The 19,819-nt window shown below is 51.1% G+C and overlaps 3 protein-coding genes and 2 non-coding genes across 7 annotated transcripts in view; 1 reads left to right on the plus strand and 4 right to left on the minus strand.

The window, feature by feature from the left end:
• The window catches only part of RACK1 (receptor for activated C kinase 1), a 3,839-nt gene extending 1,755 nt beyond the window's left edge, over positions 1–2,084 (minus strand). Inside the window, exons 1-4 of the mRNA XM_040986162.1 lie at positions 1,837–2,084; positions 946–1,117; positions 367–514; positions 106–201 (exon numbers count right to left, since the gene is read on the minus strand). Coding sequence (XP_040842096.1) covers positions 106–201; positions 367–514; positions 946–1,117; positions 1,837–1,945 — 525 coding nt within the window. The 5' untranslated portion in view covers positions 1,946–2,084. The remainder of the gene's footprint in view (positions 1–105; positions 202–366; positions 515–945; positions 1,118–1,836) is intronic.
• Positions 1–8,639, plus strand: part of TRIM41 (tripartite motif containing 41) — a 23,564-nt gene extending 14,925 nt beyond the window's left edge. Inside the window, exon 7 of the transcript XR_005884537.1 lies at positions 8,628–8,639. The gene's annotated coding sequence lies outside the window, so the exon portion shown is untranslated. The remainder of the gene's footprint in view (positions 1–8,627) is intronic.
• Positions 637–714, minus strand: LOC121160393. Its single transcript, XR_005884544.1, has one exon. It is a non-coding gene; the product is annotated as a small nucleolar RNA SNORD96 family (small nucleolar RNA).
• Positions 1,545–1,612, minus strand: LOC121160394. Its single transcript, XR_005884545.1, has one exon. It is a non-coding gene; the product is annotated as a small nucleolar RNA SNORD95 (small nucleolar RNA).
• LOC121160372 (H-2 class I histocompatibility antigen, K-K alpha chain-like) lies at positions 7,992–18,336 on the minus strand. 3 transcript variants are annotated; one of them, XM_040986161.1, is made up of 8 exons: positions 18,162–18,336; positions 14,214–14,321; positions 12,966–13,226; positions 11,693–11,968; positions 8,965–9,237; positions 8,760–8,861; positions 8,457–8,486; positions 7,992–8,232 (listed from the first exon to the last, which is right to left on the minus strand). In XM_040986161.1, the coding sequence occupies exons 2-8, from the start codon at positions 14,260–14,262 to the stop codon at positions 8,219–8,221; spliced, it is 1,005 nt and encodes a 334-aa protein (XP_040842095.1). In that variant the 5' UTR covers positions 14,263–14,321; positions 18,162–18,336; the 3' UTR covers positions 7,992–8,218. The 3 variants fall into 3 exon arrangements, with proteins under 3 accessions (XP_040842095.1, XP_040842092.1, XP_040842093.1); XM_040986158.1 differs by having other exon boundaries at positions 7,992–8,486; XM_040986159.1 differs by lacking the exons at positions 7,992–8,232; positions 8,457–8,486 and having other exon boundaries at positions 8,692–8,861.
• Between the last annotated feature and the right edge of the window lie 1,483 nt (positions 18,337–19,819).

Raw genomic sequence — 19,819 nt, forward strand, 5'->3', positions numbered from 1 at the left:
CACAGGTGTGGCACCCTACACTCTTGGATAGTAGTTCATCATTTTGTTAGCTGACACAAAGGTTAAAGAGCTCTAAAAGCCCACCAACACCACTTTGAAACTCACCTTGACCAACTTGTCCCAGCCGCAGGAGACAATGATGGGATTGCTGCTGTTGGGTGAGAAGCGGACACACGACACCCACTCGGAGTGAGACTCATCCTGGAGGACAGCAGAGCAAGCACGTCTCTTAGGAAGGTACACGACCCCCTCCCTGTCCTCAGTGGGTTGCTGAAACACCTCCCAATTTGGATCCATTAACAATCGAAGCTCCTCAGATTAATCACCGCACAAGCCAAAGGACACGGCTCTCGGCCTTCCTTTTACCTGGACAGTGTACTTGCACACACCCAGAGTATTCCATAACTTGATGGTTTTATCTCGGGATCCGGAGACAATCTGACGGTTGTCAGAGGAAAAGGCCACACTCAGAACATCCTTGGTGTGTCCCACAAAGCGCCGCGTGGTGGTGCCCCTGCGGAGGAGAGCGTCGTCACTCTTTAGACATTTTCCTGGCCTCACCCTCAGCCCAGGGCACTGCATCCCAACTCTGCACGTCTCTCTGCCCACAAGCCTTGTCTCACTTTATATCAGAGAATTCCATCAGAATTGCAGGACATGTCCTCACTCCCACATGGGGATTGGTTGACAATGTCGTCTGTCATCACCAGGATCCTCCATGAGCCCTGCCAACCTAGACCAGAAATTCCAAATAAAGCCTGCCCTCACACTACTGGGCCTAGGCTCACCAACTGTTAGCCATCTCAAAGCAGAGTGGGCCCACATACCAATCTTCTGCAGGTGTCTTTTGCTTTACAATTCCCAGGTTTCCCCTGAGCCCTCACTTCCCAACTCATCCACCTCGCCGCCCCCCAAGGCCCCAGAGCTGGGTGAGCAGCTACTTGCGTTGTGAGATCCCAGAGGCGAAGGGTGCCATCCCAGGAACCCGAGAGGGCAAACTGGCCATCTGATGAGATGACCACATCACTGACGAAGTGGGAATGACCGCGAAGAGCCCGCTGCGGGATGCCGTAGTTGGTCTCGTCCCTAGTCAGCTTCCACATGATGATGGTTTTGTCTAAAAGAAACACAGAAGCGGCATGGTAAATCGAGAGCACAGACGGAACTGTGAGCTGTGGAAGCCGGAATACTACGGGGCCGCACTGCCAAGAGGCAGCAGAAATGTATCCAATGGTCCCCAGCCTTAAGGTTATTTTAAAAAAAAGCCAAATGTAAAATCGTTAATGCCATGGAAATTTCCTACACGTTCTACGACTCTACACTTCATGTCCACGGAAGAACGTCTGCTACTTAAGGCCTAGACATGATCCTACCGTTAGGCAACTTTTTTTTTAAACAGCGTAGGAACCGGAGGCACGGCGCGCCAAATTTCAGTACAGAGAACGAAAAGGAGGTATCAACCACAGGCATACAGGGCAGATCGGGGCCGCAAGTTCAAGTTTCCCCGAGTTCACCCATTTCCAAGCGAGCTAAGGACCGGGCGGCAGCTCAGAAACAGCCTCTGGGTTTCTGCACGGGCACTCAGATGGCATGTTGGACTCATCACCGCCCCGCCCGGCCTTGCAGACGACTGGGCACGCTGGGCTCCAACTGCGAGGCAACCACTTCCACACTGACATGGCAGCCCGCGCTGACACGCCTCGCAGCGCTCGTCCACAGCGTGGGCCGCCCCAGCGCGCCGGCCTAAGATCCTCGCGCATCCTCCGTCCAACCCCAAGACACACGGAACTCTGCAGTCCCTCTACTGCCCCGTCCCACATCTTAGCCAGTACGAACCTCGAGAAGCGGACAGTATCATGTCCGGGAACTGCGGAGTGGTGGCGATCTGGGTAACCCAGCCATTGTGGCCCTTGAGGGTGCCACGAAGGGTCATCTGTTCAGTCATGGTAGCAACGGGCTCAAGCGTCAACGCAGCGAGGAGGATGGCACCGGATGGCTCAGAGAGCCGAGCAGCACAGCCACTCGCGCGGCGGCCCTGCCGAGGAAAAGAGAGAGCAGGTCCCCGCCGGAAGCGGAAATACCCTCCCGCCCGAGCAAAATGGCGACGCCCATGATTCACCTCTGCTCAAGAGGGAGGGGCCCCGGCTGTTCAAGATGGCGGAGCCGCGTAGGGCGAGGGGCGAGACGAACTCTACAGTTATAGTCCCCTCTGCCACATAGCAAAAGTTGGCAAACCACCGGATTTCTGAAACAAAAACTGCAAGATGTTTAAAAAGGCTCATCAGATGATTACAGCGTGATGTGACAGATGCGAAATAAAAAGGCGTACGGCATCCGTAGGAAACGCGTACGGCTGTCTCCGCCTATTGGCGGCGTAGAGCACGTCCCGCCCTTTCCTGGTGCGTTGGACGGAAACGCGGAAGGAGCTTTCCTGTCGTGGGCTTTTTTTTTTTTTTTTTTTTTAATGGTTGGTTTGCTAGTTTGGTTTTTCGAACAGAAATTTATGTGCTTGTATTCCGCGGGCTGTAAGTTCCGTATCAAGTGCCTAGGATAAGTAGGAACTACTCCTTGGGGTAAGCAATTTGAATACGATAGTAAAGTAATAATAATAACAAATGAAAGCCTAATACTGTGCACACGTGGAGTCCCAGGACGAAGCGATGTGCACACGCAGTTTCCACCGGGAGGTGTGTGGGCGCTCCGAGGGTGCTGGAGGCAGCCGGTGGCGGGAAGAACCTGGGGGTTGGTTAAGTCAAGTGTGGGATTAGTGCAGGAGGGCAATTTGCCGCGCTGATGCAGTAAAGGACCAGAGCGCTGAGGTAGCTGAGACCTGCAGGAGGGCATCCACATTGACGTTTGTGAGGACTGGTTGAAAGCTTTCTCATTCCATATGGGCGAAGGTTCAAGTCCCAGCTGCTCCACTTCTGAACCAGCTCTTTGCTTATCTGGATGTGCTTATCTTCAAGGAGAGATGCCCTGACAGGGAGGGGTGGGACAGAAATAACTTGCTGGCTTTCTGTCCAGCCACAGATAAATAAGTATTATAACTCATTCTTATGTATTCCTGACTGCAAACAGTTCTGGCAGTGCCTCCATCACTATATGTATCTTTTAATTTTTTTTAAAGTTTTTTATTGAAAAGGTTCAGTTAGCAGGGAAGAGGAGACAGGTCTTCCATCCTGCTGGTTCCCTTCCCAGATGGCAGCAATAGCTGGAGCTGGGCCTGTTCGGTGTTGGGAGCAGGAGTCCTTGGGCTAGCTTCCCCTGTTTTTCCAGATAAGCAGAGAACTGGTTCAGAAGTGGAACAGCTGGGACTTGAACCTGCGCCCCTATGGAATGAGAAAGCTGCAGGCAGAGATTTAGAGTGCTGTGTCACTGCCCAGGGTTGGATGTGGGCAGAGGGGGAGCTGTCAACCATTTTTTCCAGGTGTGGGGATGGAGACACAGATGTTAATAGTCCCTAACATTTGTGTGAAACAGAATTATCTATTCACTTATTTGCAATATATCTGTAATAATATTTGTTTGTTGTAAGTATTAGCCTTGCTTTCTCACTTGTGAAATGAGACTGGGAATAAACTGACATTGCAGGAGGAAGGAGTGAGTGCAGCTGCCGTAACCCAGCTGGCAGAGCAATGGCTGCGAAGTGTAGAGAGCATGTGTTGGAATACGAGGCTCTGGTTTACATTTTAACCAAGTAGCCATGAGCACAACCCACAAGCACTTTGCCTTTTGTTTGTTATTCTTATTTATCTGTTTTTTCATTTGACATTCTACGGAAGAGGATGGGGAGCTGGCGAGAGAAAACTGAGGCAAAGACACCAAGATGTGGGAAAGAGCCCTGGAGGTATATGTGGAAATAATATTCCAGCTGGATGGACATTAATATGGGAAAAAAATGTTCAGTGGGAGGGGCGAGTCAGTTCACAGGTACTTAGCTACGCTGTAGGGGGACGGTAGACATGGGCTCTCACAGGCTTGGGAAAAGAATTTGCATTGCAGAACCCACATGATACCCTAGTGGCTAAATCCTTACCTTGCATCCACTAGGATCTCATGTGGGTGCCGGTTTGTGGTTTGTGTCCTGGCTGCCCCACCTCCCATCCAGCTCCCTGCTTGTGGCCTGGGAAAGCGGTGGAGGACGGCCCAAAGCCTTGGGACCCTGTACCTGGTTGGGAGATCCAGAAGAAGTTCCTGGCTCCTGGCTTCGGGTTGGCTCAGCTCCAATCATTGTGGCCACTCAGGGAACAGACCAGTGGATGGAAAATCTTTCTCTGTCTCTTTTCTGCATATCTAACTTTCCAATTAAAAAAAGAAATATATGTATATAAAAATTTGACATTGCTACGGCAGTGGCTTGCTCAGGTGTATGGAAGAAGCCAGCATCTCCATCTGGAGCCCACTTGCTATCTTGGTCCCTTGAGGACTCCCATGCCTTCCTCTGTGTCTCCTTTGGGCCCACTGCATGCTTCCCTCCTGAGGCCTGAGCTTTTGCATCATCTTGGCAAACTTCCTCCACCCCCTGCCTGTCATTTTGCTTTCCCAGTACCAAACTCTACTGTTCTGTAACCTGTTGCGTTTTGTGTCTCCAGTGGTGGTCACAGAACATCCCTGCCGACCCCACCCTCATAACCAGTTTGCTGCCAAAGGCTGGGATCATGCTAGAGTTTTCCTGGGCACTTGGCACAGATGGGAAGGTCAGTGGCTACACCTGCATCTCAGTGTAGGGTCGGAGACTCTGTGCAGCAGGAATTTCCTAACTGAAGGCCTGTAAACTGGGAGCATTTCCAATCTGCTTTCAACATACAGTTCTTCTGTCCCTGGTTTACATGACCTTTGTAGGCAAAAATCACAGGTGGTCAACACCCCTTGGGACACCCTTTCTGTGTCCCTTGTTCCTGCTGACTGTCCACTTCCCTTCCAAACCCCTGAGCTGCCCCTTCTCCCCCCGCTCCCCCATTTGCCTCTGGTACCACATTCTGTACAAGCTAAGAATCTCAAGGAGAGCTTGGAGAGGCCGTGTCACCATTCGTTCCTTTTCTGGAAAGACTGCGTAGTTGGAAAGAACTCCTTAGGCTTGCCTGCCAGAGGCCTCTAAATAACATCTTCTCTAGGAGCAGAGATTCCATCCTGTCCTGCTAGCATTCAGAGCTGGTGGCAGGTGTTGCTGGGGGGTATTAGGAGGGGTTGTCAAGTTTCTCCGTAAACGCGAAAGCGAAGGCTGTTGTGGACTGTCTGTGAAGGACTGAAAGGAAGAAGGTGTGTGGCCAGGACCAGAGGACCTGTTGAATGCCACGCGAAGCTCTGGGCAGGTTGCTCTTCCATGTACATTAAAGTCAAAATTTTTCACTCTGTGGAATCAGTGTGACTGCTGTCCCACACTAAATCCTCCGCTTCTACAATTCCTCGATTCTCTCCCACACAGGACCTTGACGTGCATCGTTCTTTTTGCCTTCTCACTTCCCTTTCCATAGTTAAATCTACTGTTCCTCGGGATCCCGGTGCAGGTTGTTCCTCAGGGAAGCCATCTGTGACCCTCAGGTGTCCCAGTGACCTACTGATCCTCGGCTTGATTCCTGGTTGAATCCTCTCAGGGCTCTTGTACAGGCTGGAGAGTAACAAGTAAGGATGCTTCAGGAAGAGAGATCACATGGTCCAGAGGTTTGGGAGGGATGCCTTTGAGAGGGAAGGCGAAACATTAACATCCAGGGGAGTAGGACCTTTGCTGCAAAGAAATTAGGATTTCATTTTATTCATTTATTTTTAAATATTTATTTGTTTTATTGAAAAGGCAGACGTATAGAGAGAAGAGGAGAGACAGAGGAAGATCTTCCGTCCGATGATTCACTCCCCAAGTGGCCCCAATGGCCGGTGCTGCACCAATCCAAAGCCAGGAGCCAGGAACTTCTTTCCGCATCTCCCACACAGGTGCAGGGTCCCAAAGCTTTGGGCCGTCCTCGACTGCTTTCCCAGGCCACAGGCAGGGAGCTGGATGGGAAGCGGGGCTGCCGGGATTAGAACCGGCGCCCACATGAGTTCCCGGCACATTCAAGGCGAGGACTTTAGCTGCTAGGCCACGCTGCCAGGCCCCTATGTAGCCTGTAATTAAATATGTCAATATTTCTGTGGCAAATTCTACAGAGGCACATAAAGGAGGTAAATAATGAGTATGAATAACCTGACTTCAGTTCAGGTTAAGTCAAGTCAGGTTTTGATGTCAAACTTAGGCTCCGTCCCTGCTTTTGGATTTCAGAACCGAAGGTAGGGTACTGCGGACCTATACTTACCTGCCCGTTGATAGCATGGCAGGGTTGTCATTGAAGCTTTGGTGCGGTGACCCAGTGCCCATCTTACAGCCAGACCATGAAGCAGCTGTGGGCTTCTGAGGGAGCTATCAGCCTCTGCAGGCTGTAGGTTCCTCCATTGCAAAAGATTAATTCTTGTACATTGGTGTTCTATGAGAATAACATACCTGGGACCTTTTTTGGTATGTGGAGAGGACAACAGGCAGAGAATGTGGTAGTCATGTGCTGCTGAGATGGGCATTTAAGACACATCCTTGGATAAAACCACACCTGTCAGCCCAGTTCCTAGGCCCCCAGCACAAGCTGAAACTTTCCCTTGAAGTTCCTAACAGGGAGGTTCCTTTCCATGTTGGATTCAGTAGGCTTTCTATTGGATGGATAGAAACAAAGGCAGAGGGTGTCCTAGTCTTACGTCCACTGCCCACTGAAATGTAACAGTTTGAACATAGCATTGCCTGGTGCTCTGGCTTTGCTATGCCAGTCCTGGCTTTCTGCACACGAGGCATGGACTATAACTGCTGACTAATCAGAAACATGTGGTCCTAGGAGATGTTTGGTTCGTAGAGGAGACAGGCCAAGTGAGCTAGGTCTTCCTCAGGTCAAACACCTAACAAGCACTTCCACAGGACACAGAAAAAAACAGACTTAAAAAAAGTTACTGTAGGGCCCGGCGCGGTGGCGCAAGTGGTTAAAGGTCCTCGCCTTGCACGCCCGGGATCCCATATGGGCGCCGGTTCTAATCCCGGCAGCCCCGCTTCCCTTCCAGCTCCCTGCCTGTGGCCTGGGAAGGCAGTTGAGGACAGCCCAAAGCTTTGGGAATCTGCACCCGCGTGGGGGCCCCGGGGGAGGCTCCTGGCTTCGGATTGGCATAGTATCGGCCCGTTGCGCTCACTTGGGGAGTGAATCATCGGATGGAAGATCTTTCTCTCTGTCTCTCCTCTCTGTATATCCGCCTTTGCAATGAAAAAATAATAAAAAATAAATCTTTAAAAAAAAAAAAAAGTTACTGTAAAAACTAACAAGACTTAAATATAAAAATCCAATCTATTCAAAAAGACTGGAAGAAAATTGCAAGTGTGTAGTCCATCCTCCGGCTGCCTGCAGGGTGACAAATAGTCTCAGGGCATCTGTCCTTGTGAGCTGCTTCTCACTTAAGCCAGGACATTCACAACCCCCACACTCATATTTTCACACTCGTGGGAAAATATCTGCCCATGTCCTTGTTCTTTCTTAGCCGCTGCGGCTCTCACGTTGGGTAAGTGGTGCCGAGAGGATGGCCAAGCTGCCAGGATGTCTTTGAAGCTCAAATTGCTGTACGGCTATGTGAAATCATTCTGCAAGTTGTCAAGAGTGAAATAGGTCACAGGAAGAACAGTTCCTCACCCCATCCTCCATACAGGAAATGGTTAGAACTGGAAAGCCAGCAAACTCATCTCAGTGTACAGAACTGTTACTGCCTTCAGCAAGGCTCGGGGGCAGGAGGAATGTTGTTTGTGGATGGATCTTCCGTCTGCTGGTTCACTCTCCAAGTGGCCACAGTGGCCGAAGTTGTGCCAATCCAAAGCCAGGAGCTTACTCCAGGTCTCCCACGTGGGTGCAGTTCCCAAGGCTTTGGGCCGTCCTCAACTGCTTTCCCAGGCCACAACTAGGGAGCTGGATGGGAAGTGGAGCCGCCAGGATACAAACTGGCGCCCACATGCAATTCCAGCATGTGCCAGGTGGGGATTTAGCCTTTAGGCTATCATGCTGGACCCAAGGTGGGCCTTCTGTGATCGGATCACACCTGTTACCCAGCCAACATAGGTGTTTCCAGGCCACCAAGGCAAACCACAAAACAACCCCTTGACCTAATCAAGTGAACTTGTCAGTGGAGAAATTAAGCAGCTCGTGCTCTTGCTGGGTGGCATTGACATTCATGGATCTTGGCCTGTGAGAGAACAAAAGGAGAAATGGCATCATTTCTGTCTCTGCCCATGCTGGCCTCTGCTAGGGAAGGACAAAGGGACAGAAAAAGGGGGAAAGGAGATAAGCCAAGGCCTGGATACAAGAAAAGCCCCCAGCCTACCATCCCACTGCCATCTTTGGTTCTAAAGTGTCTCAGCCATTCTTGGGGGCACCTGGGAATTTTCAACCCACCTATGCCACACTCACCTGGGGCTTGCACATAAGGCTTCTTACAAACTGTGGGGAGAAAGAACACAAAAGAATGTAAGTAATAGACAGATGAGGTGGCTCCAGATCCTCACCCTTTCCAAGGTGAGGCCAGTGGTTTCACTGTGATTCAAAGCGTATGGGCTGAGAGCTTTTCCATAGATGGGACAGGGGCCAAGTCTTAACAGTAGCTGTGCCCCCAAAGTAGGAATAGTTCTGGCTGTGGGTTAGAGCAGAGCATGACTCACTACCGGGATAGACCAGACAAGAACGCCTCCCACAACTTGTTTCTTCCCCAGCTACCTTGAGGACATGTTTTGTAGCATATTAGAGCCATGGCTACCAGTATGAGGACAGCCAAGGAGACTGTGGGGATTACAGTGGTGGTGAGCCAAGGTGGTGGTCCTAAAGAGAGCAGAGAATAGGGGTCTCCCTTAGACCATGGCGCTGTGTCTGGGTACCCTCTCCAATCCCTCCTTGCCTTCTCCCACCTAAGCCAGCTACTTACCCCAGGCCATGGTGAGTGTATGGTTGAGGCCAGAATGTTGCACATGGCAGCTGTACTGGGCCTCATTTCCGGCAGGCACTTGAATAGCCACCCATGTCTGGTAGGTGCCGTCCCCACTGGGGCGAGTTTCCACATGCTCGGTCTCCAAAGTTAGCTCCTTTCCATCCAGCCACCATCTCAATGAGATATCCCTTGGATAGAAACCCAGGGCCCAGCACCTCAGTGTTGCTCTGTCATGAGTCCTGTGCTTTGTTATCTGCACCATGGGAGGCTCTGCAGAGATAGGGGGAGGAATACTGGTGAGCAGCCTCTCTCTACCCATCCCTACTCTCCCCTAGTGCCTCACCCTGTTGCCCCTGCCACAATCCTGGGCTTCGGGACATGAGACTCTCTCCAGAGGAGATGTGGAAGATCCACGGCCACCGTAGCAAAGAGGCACTGTTCTGAGTAATCTCATGAGGTGTGTGGCCCTACTCTCCCCGAACTCAGGGAGAGGTCTCTAGAAACTCTGTTATTATAGAAATTCTAGATTTTGGCCTGGCATGGTGGTGCAAGTGGTTAAGGTCCTCGCCTTGCACACCCGGGATCCCATATGGGCACCGGTTCTAATCCCGGCAGCCCCGCTTCCCTTCCAGCTCCCTGCCTGTGGCCCGGGAAAGCAATCGAGGACGGCCCAAAGCTTTGGGACCCGGCACCCGCGTGGGAGACCTGGAAGAGGCTCCTGGCTTTGGATCGGCATAGTATCGGCCGTTGCACTCTTGGGGAGTGAATCATCGGACGGAAGATCTTCCTCTCTGTTTCTCCTCTCTGTATTTCCACCTTTCCAATAAAAAAAATAATAAAAATAAATCTTAAAAAAAAAAAAAAGAAATTCTAGATTTTTCCCCCTGTCCCGTGACTCCCTGACTCAGTAACATTCCTAATAGTAATTTTATTTTAAGGACTTTTTTTATTGGAAAGGCAGATTATACAGAGAGGAGATAGAGGGAAAGAGCTTCCATCCTCTGCTTCACTCCCCAAGTGGCCACAACAGCCAGAGCTGAGCTGATCTAAAGCCAGGAGCTAGAAACTTTTCTGGGTCTACTACATGTGGGTGCAGGGTCTCAAGGCTTTGGGACATCCTCTACTGTTTTCCCAGGCTATAAGCAGGGAGCTGGATGGGAAGTGGAGAAACTGGGACACAAGTCAGTACATATATGGCATCCCTGTGCATGCAAGATGAGGATTTAGCCACTAGGCTACCATACTGGACCAATTGTTTTTATTTGTTTGTTTGTTTGTTTGTTTTGAGATTTATTTATTTTTATTGGAAAGGCAGATCAGATTTACAGAGAGAAAGATCTTCTATCTCCTGGTTCAGTCCCCAAGTGGCTACAATGGCTGGAACTTAGCTGATCCAAAGCCAGGAGCCAAGAGCTCCTTCTTGATTTCCCATGCAGGCACAGGGTCCCAAGCACTTGGGCCATCCTCTACTGCCTCCCCAGGCCACAAGCAGGGAGTTGGGTGGGAAGTGGAGCAACAGGGACGTGAAAGAGCACCTGTATGGGATTTCAGCACTTGCAAGGTGAGGATTTAGCCATTGAGCCATCATACCAGGTCCAGAAGTGGTTGTTTTAAGTGAAGGCAAGAATGGTGATACTTCTCTTACATTAGCCCTTGGATGGTTTTGTGTGGGTTTGCATCAGGCAGCTTGAGTGAGAAGCTCTCTTTGCCCCTTCATAGCTGCATGGTCCTAGAGAGGCCCTGGAACTCTCTGACCCTCAAAGCTTATTGGGATATTCTGTCTGGGTCGTTGTGATGATTATTGAACCAATCCAAGAGAAGGGCACAGAATGACATCTGGTGCCGAGTGAGAACTCGGCAGTCAGTGATGTCACGCAGTGTTGTAACTCCAGCTCAGGACGGCTCGGGCAGATTGGCAGTCCCTGTTACTGGATAGGTCAGGTAACTCTTAGAAGGTCACACAGCAGGCTCATTCTGAGCTGGGATTTGGATCTGAAGGGTCAGGTTCTCCTATCTGAGCTCTGAACTCTGTGTGTGCTCTTGAAGTCACACCATCTCCTAACATTATTTGTCCCATCCATTCCATCCCTTAATCAACAGATATTCATGAACGCAGGCTGCTGTGAGCTGGCTTTTTGCCAGTCTCCATGACCACTGCCATCCCAAAGGCCTCCGCCCTCAGCAGTCCTGAGCACCCAGCCCTCTCTGCGTGCCACTCAGATCTTCCGTCACCACCTCTTGGGGTTGGGAGCCATGCAGGCTGCCTGTGGAGTCCCGGGAACATGTTCAGAACAAGGGATATGTAAAGGGCTCCAGCTTCATGGCTGCCTGGAATGACCTGGCATTTATTTCTCAAAGGACAGACTCATCGCACAGTCAATTCCAATGAGTTTCATGAATGATCTACAGGTGAAGGTTGTGAGGCTCAGAATCTGGGGGTTCATTACCAAGGCCAGTCTGTGGGGCAAAGGAGACTCCAGAACGATTCCCTCCACTTCCCATGGTGTAGTGGTCTGAGGTCGGGGCTTTTCGCGGTCCACCTCTTCCTGAGGAAGCTGTTGGCTAATTTGCCAACCTTCTAGGCTGTGATCGGCTCATCTGAGTTTAGATACAGCCCAACCTCCTCCCTCACAGGCCTCCCTTGCAGCCAATGGGCACGGCGGCTCTCCTGAGTTGGGTGTGGAGGGGTCATTCTTGACTTTGCATTGCCCCGATGAGGTCTTACCTTTCTGGGTGAGACTCTGGCCTCCCAGCTCCAGGTACCTGTGCAGGGAGGTGAGGCAGAGGCCTTCTAGGTAGGCCTTGTCATACTCAGCATAGCAACGCTCCATCTCCCACCAGCGCTTTGTTCTTATGGCCACTGGCTCCGCTGACACCCAGCTCAGCGTCTCCACATCCAGCGACAAGTGGTCATGCCCATCGAAGCCAAATTGCCAGAAGCTTCTGGAACTGCCATCTTCATTGATCTCACAGCCAAACATGCGCTGAGCACTGTGTATGCCTGTACATGTGGGCAAGGAGGCCTTAGTCACTACGGGAGCAGAGACCTTGAAAGCTGAGAGGAGCTTGCTCCCCACAAGGGTCTCCCAGGCTGGAGGTAGTGATCAGCAGGGCCTGAGTATTTGAAACATGAACCCTGGATAATTCTCACGAACAGCCAGGTCTGAGAAACCCGCGGGCCCCAGGCTCCCGTTTCCTCACCAAGCAAAAACATCTATGTTAATGATTCTAAAAACACATCATTATTTTATAAACCATAAAAAAAAAAGAGAGAACTGGGTTATCTATGCAAACTGAGACATGACCCATTTCAGAGATTTTCAACGTGAACTCTGCTGAGCTTGCTGATTTCCCAGGGGTCCTGGGCTGGGTTGACACATCCCCCGAGGCACAGCCCTTCCTGGCTTCCTCTCCTTCTGAGACCTTTGCTGACCTGTGGTTTTTAGTTTGGCCATTTAGGTGTGTCAGCTAAAGCAGGAGGAAGAACTCATCCTGGATGTGCTCATGAACAAGCTGAGTGCCACAGAGTGCTCACTGCCTAGCAGCTGCGGTCCCAGGAAGGGTACGAGCTGATGTGCTGCTAAGATGAAGACATGGACGCTGGAAGCAATGCCCCTTCCCTTCTCCCTCACATCGGGAAGAACAGGGGTCCTTGCCTATGTTCTTACCCACGCTGAGCTATCTGCTTATTTCATTCCATCTCTATGGATTTGAGGGTCTCGGGGGAGGTATGATTTGAAGAAACTAGGGCAGGTAAGGACCGGGGCAGGAAAAAGCCTCCCTTGGCCTGCTGAAGGGGGAATTATGGGTAGCCAAGGGTAGGCATCGTAAGTCCGTAGCTCTGCAGGATTTGTGACAACCTGCTGTCAAGTTCTGCTCTAGCTGTGCATCAGGAGCGTACCAGGAAAGCATGCCTCTTTTCCCTGGAGGATGGACGCAACGGGGAGGGAGGGAGGTCAGCAAGCAGATGAGGCCAAGAAAGAGCCTGCTGCGCTTACCACTGCTCTGGTTGTAGAATCCCATCACCGTCCACATCTCTACCTGCTGTACCTTCTCCCAGGCCTTCTGCTTCTTGGTCTCTGTCTCCCAGTACTGGGCATCCACGGGTGCCATCCACGCAGCCTGAGGCTCAGCTTTGCCTGTCCGACTGTCATACCGGATGAAAGGCTGGTCGTCCACATAACCCACAGCCAGAAACTCAGGGAGTTCTGGGCCAGGCTCTGACAGGGCCAGGTAGTGATAGCGGAGTGAGTGGGTCCCTGTGGAAACACAGAAAAGGTCTGAAGTCTGAGTGGGTGGAGTAGAAACTTTCCCAGAGAGCAGCTGTGTTGTGGCACAGTGGGTAATATTTCTACCCGCAATACTATCACATGTGGGAGCTGGTTGGAATCCTGACTGCTCCATTTCAAATCCAGCTCCGTAAATTACCTAGGAAAGAAATGGAAAATGACCCAAGCTTTTGGACCTCCGTACCAATGTGGGAGACCCAGATCCAGCTCCTGGCTCCTGGCTTTAGTTTGGCCCAGGCTGCCCAGTATAGCAATTTGGGGAGTGAACCAGCGGATGGAAGAGCTCATTGTATATCCCCCCCACCTCTCTCCACAGAGAATTACAACTCTGCCTCTCAAATATATATATTTCAAAGATCAAGAAATGGAGATTTTAGCAAGATGAAAAGGGAGCGCAAAAGGCTTGACAGAGGAGAGAGAAGAAAGTGCTTACTGCTTTACGGACATACAGTTTCAGCTTGGGAAGAGGGAAAAGCCTGGAAATGGAGTGACGATGGTTGCATAGCAGTATCAAAGTACTTATTGTCACAGAATTATATACCTAAAATAGTTAAATAGTAAGTTCTGTATTATGTCTATTTCACCACAATGAAAAAGGGCATTCAGATAGCTAAAATAGCCAATCACATGGAAGCTAAAGTCTATTTAATATTGAAGTCTATTTAATATTTTAAAAATTTGGGACTCTGCACCCGTGTGGGAGACGTGGAAGAAGTTCCTGGTTCCCGGCTTTGGCTTCGGATCTGCATAGCATCAGCTGTTGCGCTCACTTGGGAGTGAATCATGGGATGGAAGATCTTCCTCTCTGTCTCTTCTCCTCTCTGTATATCTGACTTTCCAATAAATGAATAAATGTTTTTAAAAAAAAAGATTCCAGATATGGACACATCCTCCTGTAGACGGGCAGCCACTAACCACCACCATGATGTCTCTTGTCCAGCAGACAGCGCGGCTTACCTCCAGGCCAGGACTTCTTTTCTAACTTCAGGTTAGCCAGTTCTGCCATCACCACCTTTGCAAATTGAGCTGGGCCATCAGCCACCACGGGCAATCCCCATGGACTCTCTGCAAGCAGAGAAACAGGGAGAGATAGTATGAATCTCAGTGCACTAACATCCAGTGCATCCTTGTTGTCCTCTTGTAAAGACGGCTGGAAACGAAACTGGCAGGGATGCTCAACCAGAAGAAGGATGGGGGAGCCCTACTTCACGTATCCCTGGGAAGCTCCCCTGCTGCAGCGGACAGCAGGCCTGCAATTTGGGCCTCTGCACCTGGCCTCATTCTTGTGTTTGTGTATGACAACCCATCATCCTGAGGAGCCATTCCAAGATCCCCAGTGCATGCCTGAAACCACACATAATAATGGTATTTAAAAAAAAGAATTAGGGCCCGTCGTGGTGGCCTAGTGGCTAAGTCCCCGCCTTCAACATGCCAGGATCCCATCTGGGTGCCTGTTCTAATCCTGGTGGTCCCATTTCCCATCCAGCTCCCTGCTTGTGGCCTGGGAAAGCAGTCGAGGATGGCACAAAACCTGTGACCCTGCACCCGCATGGGACAACTGGATGAAGCTCCAGGCTCCTGGCTTCGGATGGGCGCAGCTGCAGTCGTTGCGCTCACTTGGGGAGTGAATCATCAGACAGAAGCTCTTCCTCTGTCTCTCCTCCTCTCTAAATCTGAGTTTGCAATTAAAAAATAAAATAAGTCTTAAAAAAAAAGATTTATTTATTTTCTTTGAAAGGCAGATTTACAGACAGGAGAGACAAAGAGAAAGACAGGCAGGGGGCTTGATGGGAAACGGAGCAGCCAGACATGAGCCAGCACCCGTATGGGATCCTGAACCAGCAAGGCGAGGATTTTGTTACTAGGCTGTAGCACCAGGCCTTGTAGGGTAGTTTGAAAAGAAATTGTTTTGTATATGGGGTGGCACGATGACTCAACTGGCTAATCCTCCTCCTACAAGCAACATCATCCCAACAGGGCAGGGCTTCCTGTCCCAACTGCTCTATCTCTGATTAATCTCCCTGTTTGTGGCCTGGGAAGGCAGTGGGGCAGAGCCCAAAGCCTTGGGACCCTGCACCCATGTGGGAGACCTGGAAGAGGCTCCTGGCCTCGGATCAGCTCAGTGTTCTGTCTCTCCATCTGAAATTTAAAAAAAAAAAAATCCTAAAAAAAATTAATTTTTTTGGAAAGCTAAAGTTAGAGAGATCTTCCATCCACTGGTTCACTTCCAAATGGCTGCAGTGGCCAGAGGTGAACTGATGCTTAGCTGGGAGCCAGGAGCTTCTTCTGGGTCTCCCACGTGACTGTAGGGTCCCAAGGACTTGGGCCATTCTCTGCTGCCATTAGCAAGGATCTGGATCAGAAGTGGAGCAGCTGAAACTCGAACTGATGCCTACATGGATGCTCATGCTGACAGGTGGATTAGCTTGGCTCACCACTGTGCTGGCCCCAATTGTGCGTGTTTTAGTTTTATGTTTAGAATGTTCTGAGAGGTTCCTGGCATTGTGGAGCAACCACAGTAGGTGAAGTCAGCACTTGGGGAATGGACATTGGAGTGCCTTGGATGGAGTTCCACCTGCTCTTCCAAGCTAGCTTCCTGCTTCTGCACACCCGGGGAGGCAGCTGACCACGTCAGCACTTATGCCTTCTGTGAGGTTGTAACAGACACTGAAAATGGAAGACCTCCCTCCCTCTCTCCATTTCTCTCCCTCAGCTTCTGTCTCTCCATGTTGTTCTACAAACAAATAAAAATAAAACGAGTGAATTTTTTAAAACTCGGAAAATTCCCGGCCTGGCATTGGTAGCCTAGCAGTTGGAGCCCTCGCCTTGTACATGCACCGGGATCCCATATGACTGCCAGTTCTAATCCCAGTGGTTCCACTTCCCATCCAGCTCCCTGTTTGTGGCCTGGAAAGCATCCAGGATGGCCCAAAGCCTTGGGACCCTGCACCTGCGTGGGAGACCCGGAAGAGCTCCTGGCTTCTGGTTTTGGATCCGCTCAGCTGTTGTAGCCATTGGGGACACTTGGGGAGTGAATCAGCAGATGGATGATCTTCCTCCCTGTCTCTCCTCCTCTATATATCTGACTCCCGTCCCCCCCCCCAAAAAAAAACCTTGAAAATTCCAACTCAAGGAAAAAACAATTTGCAGTGCTGCCACCTAGTGTTAGCCCCCGTTTACTCATTTATGTATGCACTGCTGGCCATCAATTTTGGCAAAGGATTCGGGTGATCTCATACGGAAAATGTTCAGGAAAAAAAGTGCATCCACTCTTATCATGTCTTGTTATTGCTAAAGAGAAGAGTATCACAACTATTAGCATGGTATTTATATCATAGTCTATAAACATTATAGATAATCTACAGAGAAGTGTGCTGGTAGGGTGTGTGCATACACTACCGGCTTTATGTAAGATCTTTGAGGGTTCCTGGGTTTCAGTATTTCGGGGATGGGGGGATTTCTGTAACCTATCTCCCAGCAGACTGAGAGCCACAATGGCTTCTTACACGTGAAGTAATTCGGATAGATTGACTTAAGGGACATCAGCAGTTGTCACGCCCATGTTTCTTATCGTCCGGCGATAAGAGGCAGACGCGAGTGAAGTCTTCTGCGGTAATCTTTATTGCGCGCACGAAGATGAGGAGGGAAAGGCTCAGATCCCGGCAGGCTGTCTGCTCTTATGTGCTGACTGGCCCCGCCTCCGCCGATGATAGGTCGGCGTCATGATTACGCAGGGTCCTGGGCGACTGGATTCGTCAGTCCCAGTGTTCATGCGCCGGCCACGCCTCAGCTCACTGGGCATGTGCTAGGCGCCTGCGCAGTACCACGAAAGCTACGTCACCAGGAACCAAGGTGTGGCTTTTCCGGCCGGCGCCATTTTGGGTACGGCATGTAGCCAGTACATGCAGATGCGGCTGGCAACAAGCAGTTACTACTGATATGGTGGTAACCCCTGACCCAGCATCTCTGCTGTGAGGTGGCAGGTGTCCTGGGGTGTGGCAAGGATTTTCAAACGGTTATGCCAGCGCCTCTGTGCAGAACTGAAATTAAGAAAGAAAGGAGGGCGGGCCCGCCCGGGATCCCATATGGGCGCCGGTTCTAATCCCAGCGACCCTGCTTCCCATCCAGCTCTCTGTTTGTGGCCTGGAAAAGCAGATGAGGACAGCCCAAGACCTTGGGACCCTGCACCTGCGTGGGAGACCCTGGAGGCTCCTGGCTTCCGATTGGCTCAGCTCCAGCGGTTGTGGCCACTAGGGGAGTGAATCATCAGAGGGAAGCTCTTCTTCTCTGTCTCTCCTCCTCTCTGTGTATCTGACTTTCCAATAAAAATAAATAATTTTTTTAACCATTTATTAAATTTTATAAAAAATAAAAAAGAAAGAAAGGGAATTCCAGGCCAAGTCAGAGAACTTCCTCCTTCTCCTGAGCACTCCACCCGCTCGTCCCTCCCTCCCCACTCACCTGCTCCCCTCCTCCCTTCCCCTCATTTCAAGGAATGCAAAGTGCTGAGGGGAACTCTGGGACAGGGGACCAGGAAGATCCCCCGCCTCGGCGCAAGGCGGAGAAAGGACGCGCTGGTCACCCTTACGCCTGTGCCTACCCTCACCCCCTTCTAAACTGAAATAGTGGCTTCCTGGAAGGCCAAGGCGACTTCTCGTGCCAGCCTAAGGGACCCTAGAAAGCTCTGGTGTCGGATGCATCAGGTTCAGGGAGAGCTGCTCACCCCGATCCAGATGACTCAGTGGGGGCCCCTCAGATCCGTGACTGACTTTCACGGGCACTCGGGAGCCAGCTACCCCCAGCAGTTTCCTTCCCTGCCTCCACCCGCGCTCCTTTGGGGAAAGGGTACGGTCTTCAGACCCGAGGACACACCCTCTCCCCCATCTTTCACCATCCGCCGCTCACCTGCTGCCCGCTCTTGCACCAGAAGCAGGAACAGCAGCGTTGGCTGCAGGATGCCCGCGCGCCAGGGGCTCCTGTGTCGCCGGGCCGCCAGCTTGACGCGCTGCTACGTAGCGGGGAGGACCAGCTTGGGCGGCTGCTATGTAGCCAGCAGGACCTTGCGCTCTGCGTCTAAGAATCTTGATCTCACTTAGGCTGAAGGCGACTCGGATTGCTTTCGGTTCTTCTGCGCTTCCGGCTCCTGTGCGCCACCCCCGCCGCACCCGGCGTCCGCTTGCAGTTCCCTAATAAGGAGGGGAACTGGCAGGGGTGCAGGTAGGCGTGCAGGTGGATTTCAGAGAAACAAAAGGTGTCCCATAGGGTGGTCACAGCCCACCCTTCTGCGAGGCAGTCTCCTCCACTGGGTCCTGAAAGGGGGAAAACCAAGAAAACCACGGAACCACAAATGTTAGATAACTGAAATTCTGTGGCTTAAATACCTAGTCACTACTTCCTGCAGTGGAACCGAGGCTACTGCTTTGGGGATCTTGTTTGCAGCCACTGCTGTGTCACTTGAAACTATTTGTGGTTTCCATTGGAGATCCAGTAATCCTACTGAATATTACTACCTCTCTAGAGGTTAGTGATCTATAAAGGTTATTTCCCGATCCAAGCTCACAGATCACCTATATTTTGACCAGGGATCTCCAGGTTCGGGACGGTGTTTTTCAGGTAGGTAGCTCGGGACGTTTGGAGACTCCTGGGGACCCCTTTGGAGGACCCGCTCCCTGGGACCAGGACTGATGTAAGTCCACATCTGCCATGGCTGGAGGCGCCACTGCCCTGCTGTCTTGCTGACACCTGTGCTGATCCCAGGCTAAAGGACAATTAATCATTTATTTTAAATCTGTTGGTTTTTTGAGAAAGACAGAGTCACAGGAAAGGAGATAGGGAAACACACACACACACACACACACACACACACACACGTTCACACACGTTCATAAACTGCTTCACTCCCCAAATAGCTGCAACAGTCAAGTTTTGGCCAGAGAGAAGCCAGGCCCTCCATTCAGGTCCCCCGTGTGTATGTCAGGGGCCTAAGAACGTTGGCCATCCAGGTATACCGTGAAGTGAAGATACACCACAGCATGTATACATCGCTGCTTACGAATGAAAAATGGACTCTCAAGAACCTGTTAAATATGTCTTGACACTAGGATGCTGGGCTTTCTCTCATTGTCTGTACCTACAATGTCAGGATGCACTTAAATAGAGTGATGACTTGTGACCGACGTTGTTACAAGGTAGGGGAAGACAGTGGGGGCAGGGAGGGAAGGGTGGGAGGGGAAGTCCCTGAGCCTAAGGAACTGTATCATGAAAAATAAAAATTAAAAAGCAAAACAAAATCGGGCCCGGCGTGGTGGCGCAGTGGTTAAGGTCCTCACCTTGCACGCCCCGGATCCCATATGGACGCCGGTTCTAACCTGGCAGCCCAGCTTCCCTTCCAGCTCCCTGGCTGTGGCCTGGGAAAGCAGTCGAGGACGGCCCAAAGCCTTGGGAACCTGCACCCGCGTGGGAGACCCGGAAGAGGCTCCTGGCTTCGGATCGGCATAGCATCGGCCGTTGTGCTCACTTGAGGAGTGAATCATCGGACGGAAGATCTTCCTCTCTGTCTCTCC

The sequence above is a fragment of the Ochotona curzoniae genome, unplaced genomic scaffold (genome assembly GCF_017591425.1).
Source record: "Ochotona curzoniae isolate NIBS_2020 unplaced genomic scaffold, NIBS_Ocur_1.0 contig_4501, whole genome shotgun sequence".
In the NCBI taxonomy this organism is placed as follows: domain Eukaryota; kingdom Metazoa; phylum Chordata; class Mammalia; order Lagomorpha; family Ochotonidae; genus Ochotona; species Ochotona curzoniae.

What these genes read in the sequence shown, in the direction of transcription:
- LOC121160372 (XM_040986158.1), bottom strand. Translation starts at nt 14,262, where the DNA reads ATGGCAGAACTGGCTAACCTGAAGTTAGAAAAGAAGTCCTGGCCTGGA. An exon ending in ATTCTACAACCAGAGCAGTG is followed by an intron (nt 11,969 to 12,965) that starts GTAAGCGCAGCA and finishes CCACATGTACAG; the next exon opens with GCATACACAGTGCTCAGCGC. An exon ending in CTACAAAACATGTCCTCAAG is followed by an intron (nt 8,487 to 8,759) that starts GTAGCTGGGGAA and finishes TTCTCCCCACAG; the next exon opens with TTTGTAAGAAGCCTTATGTG.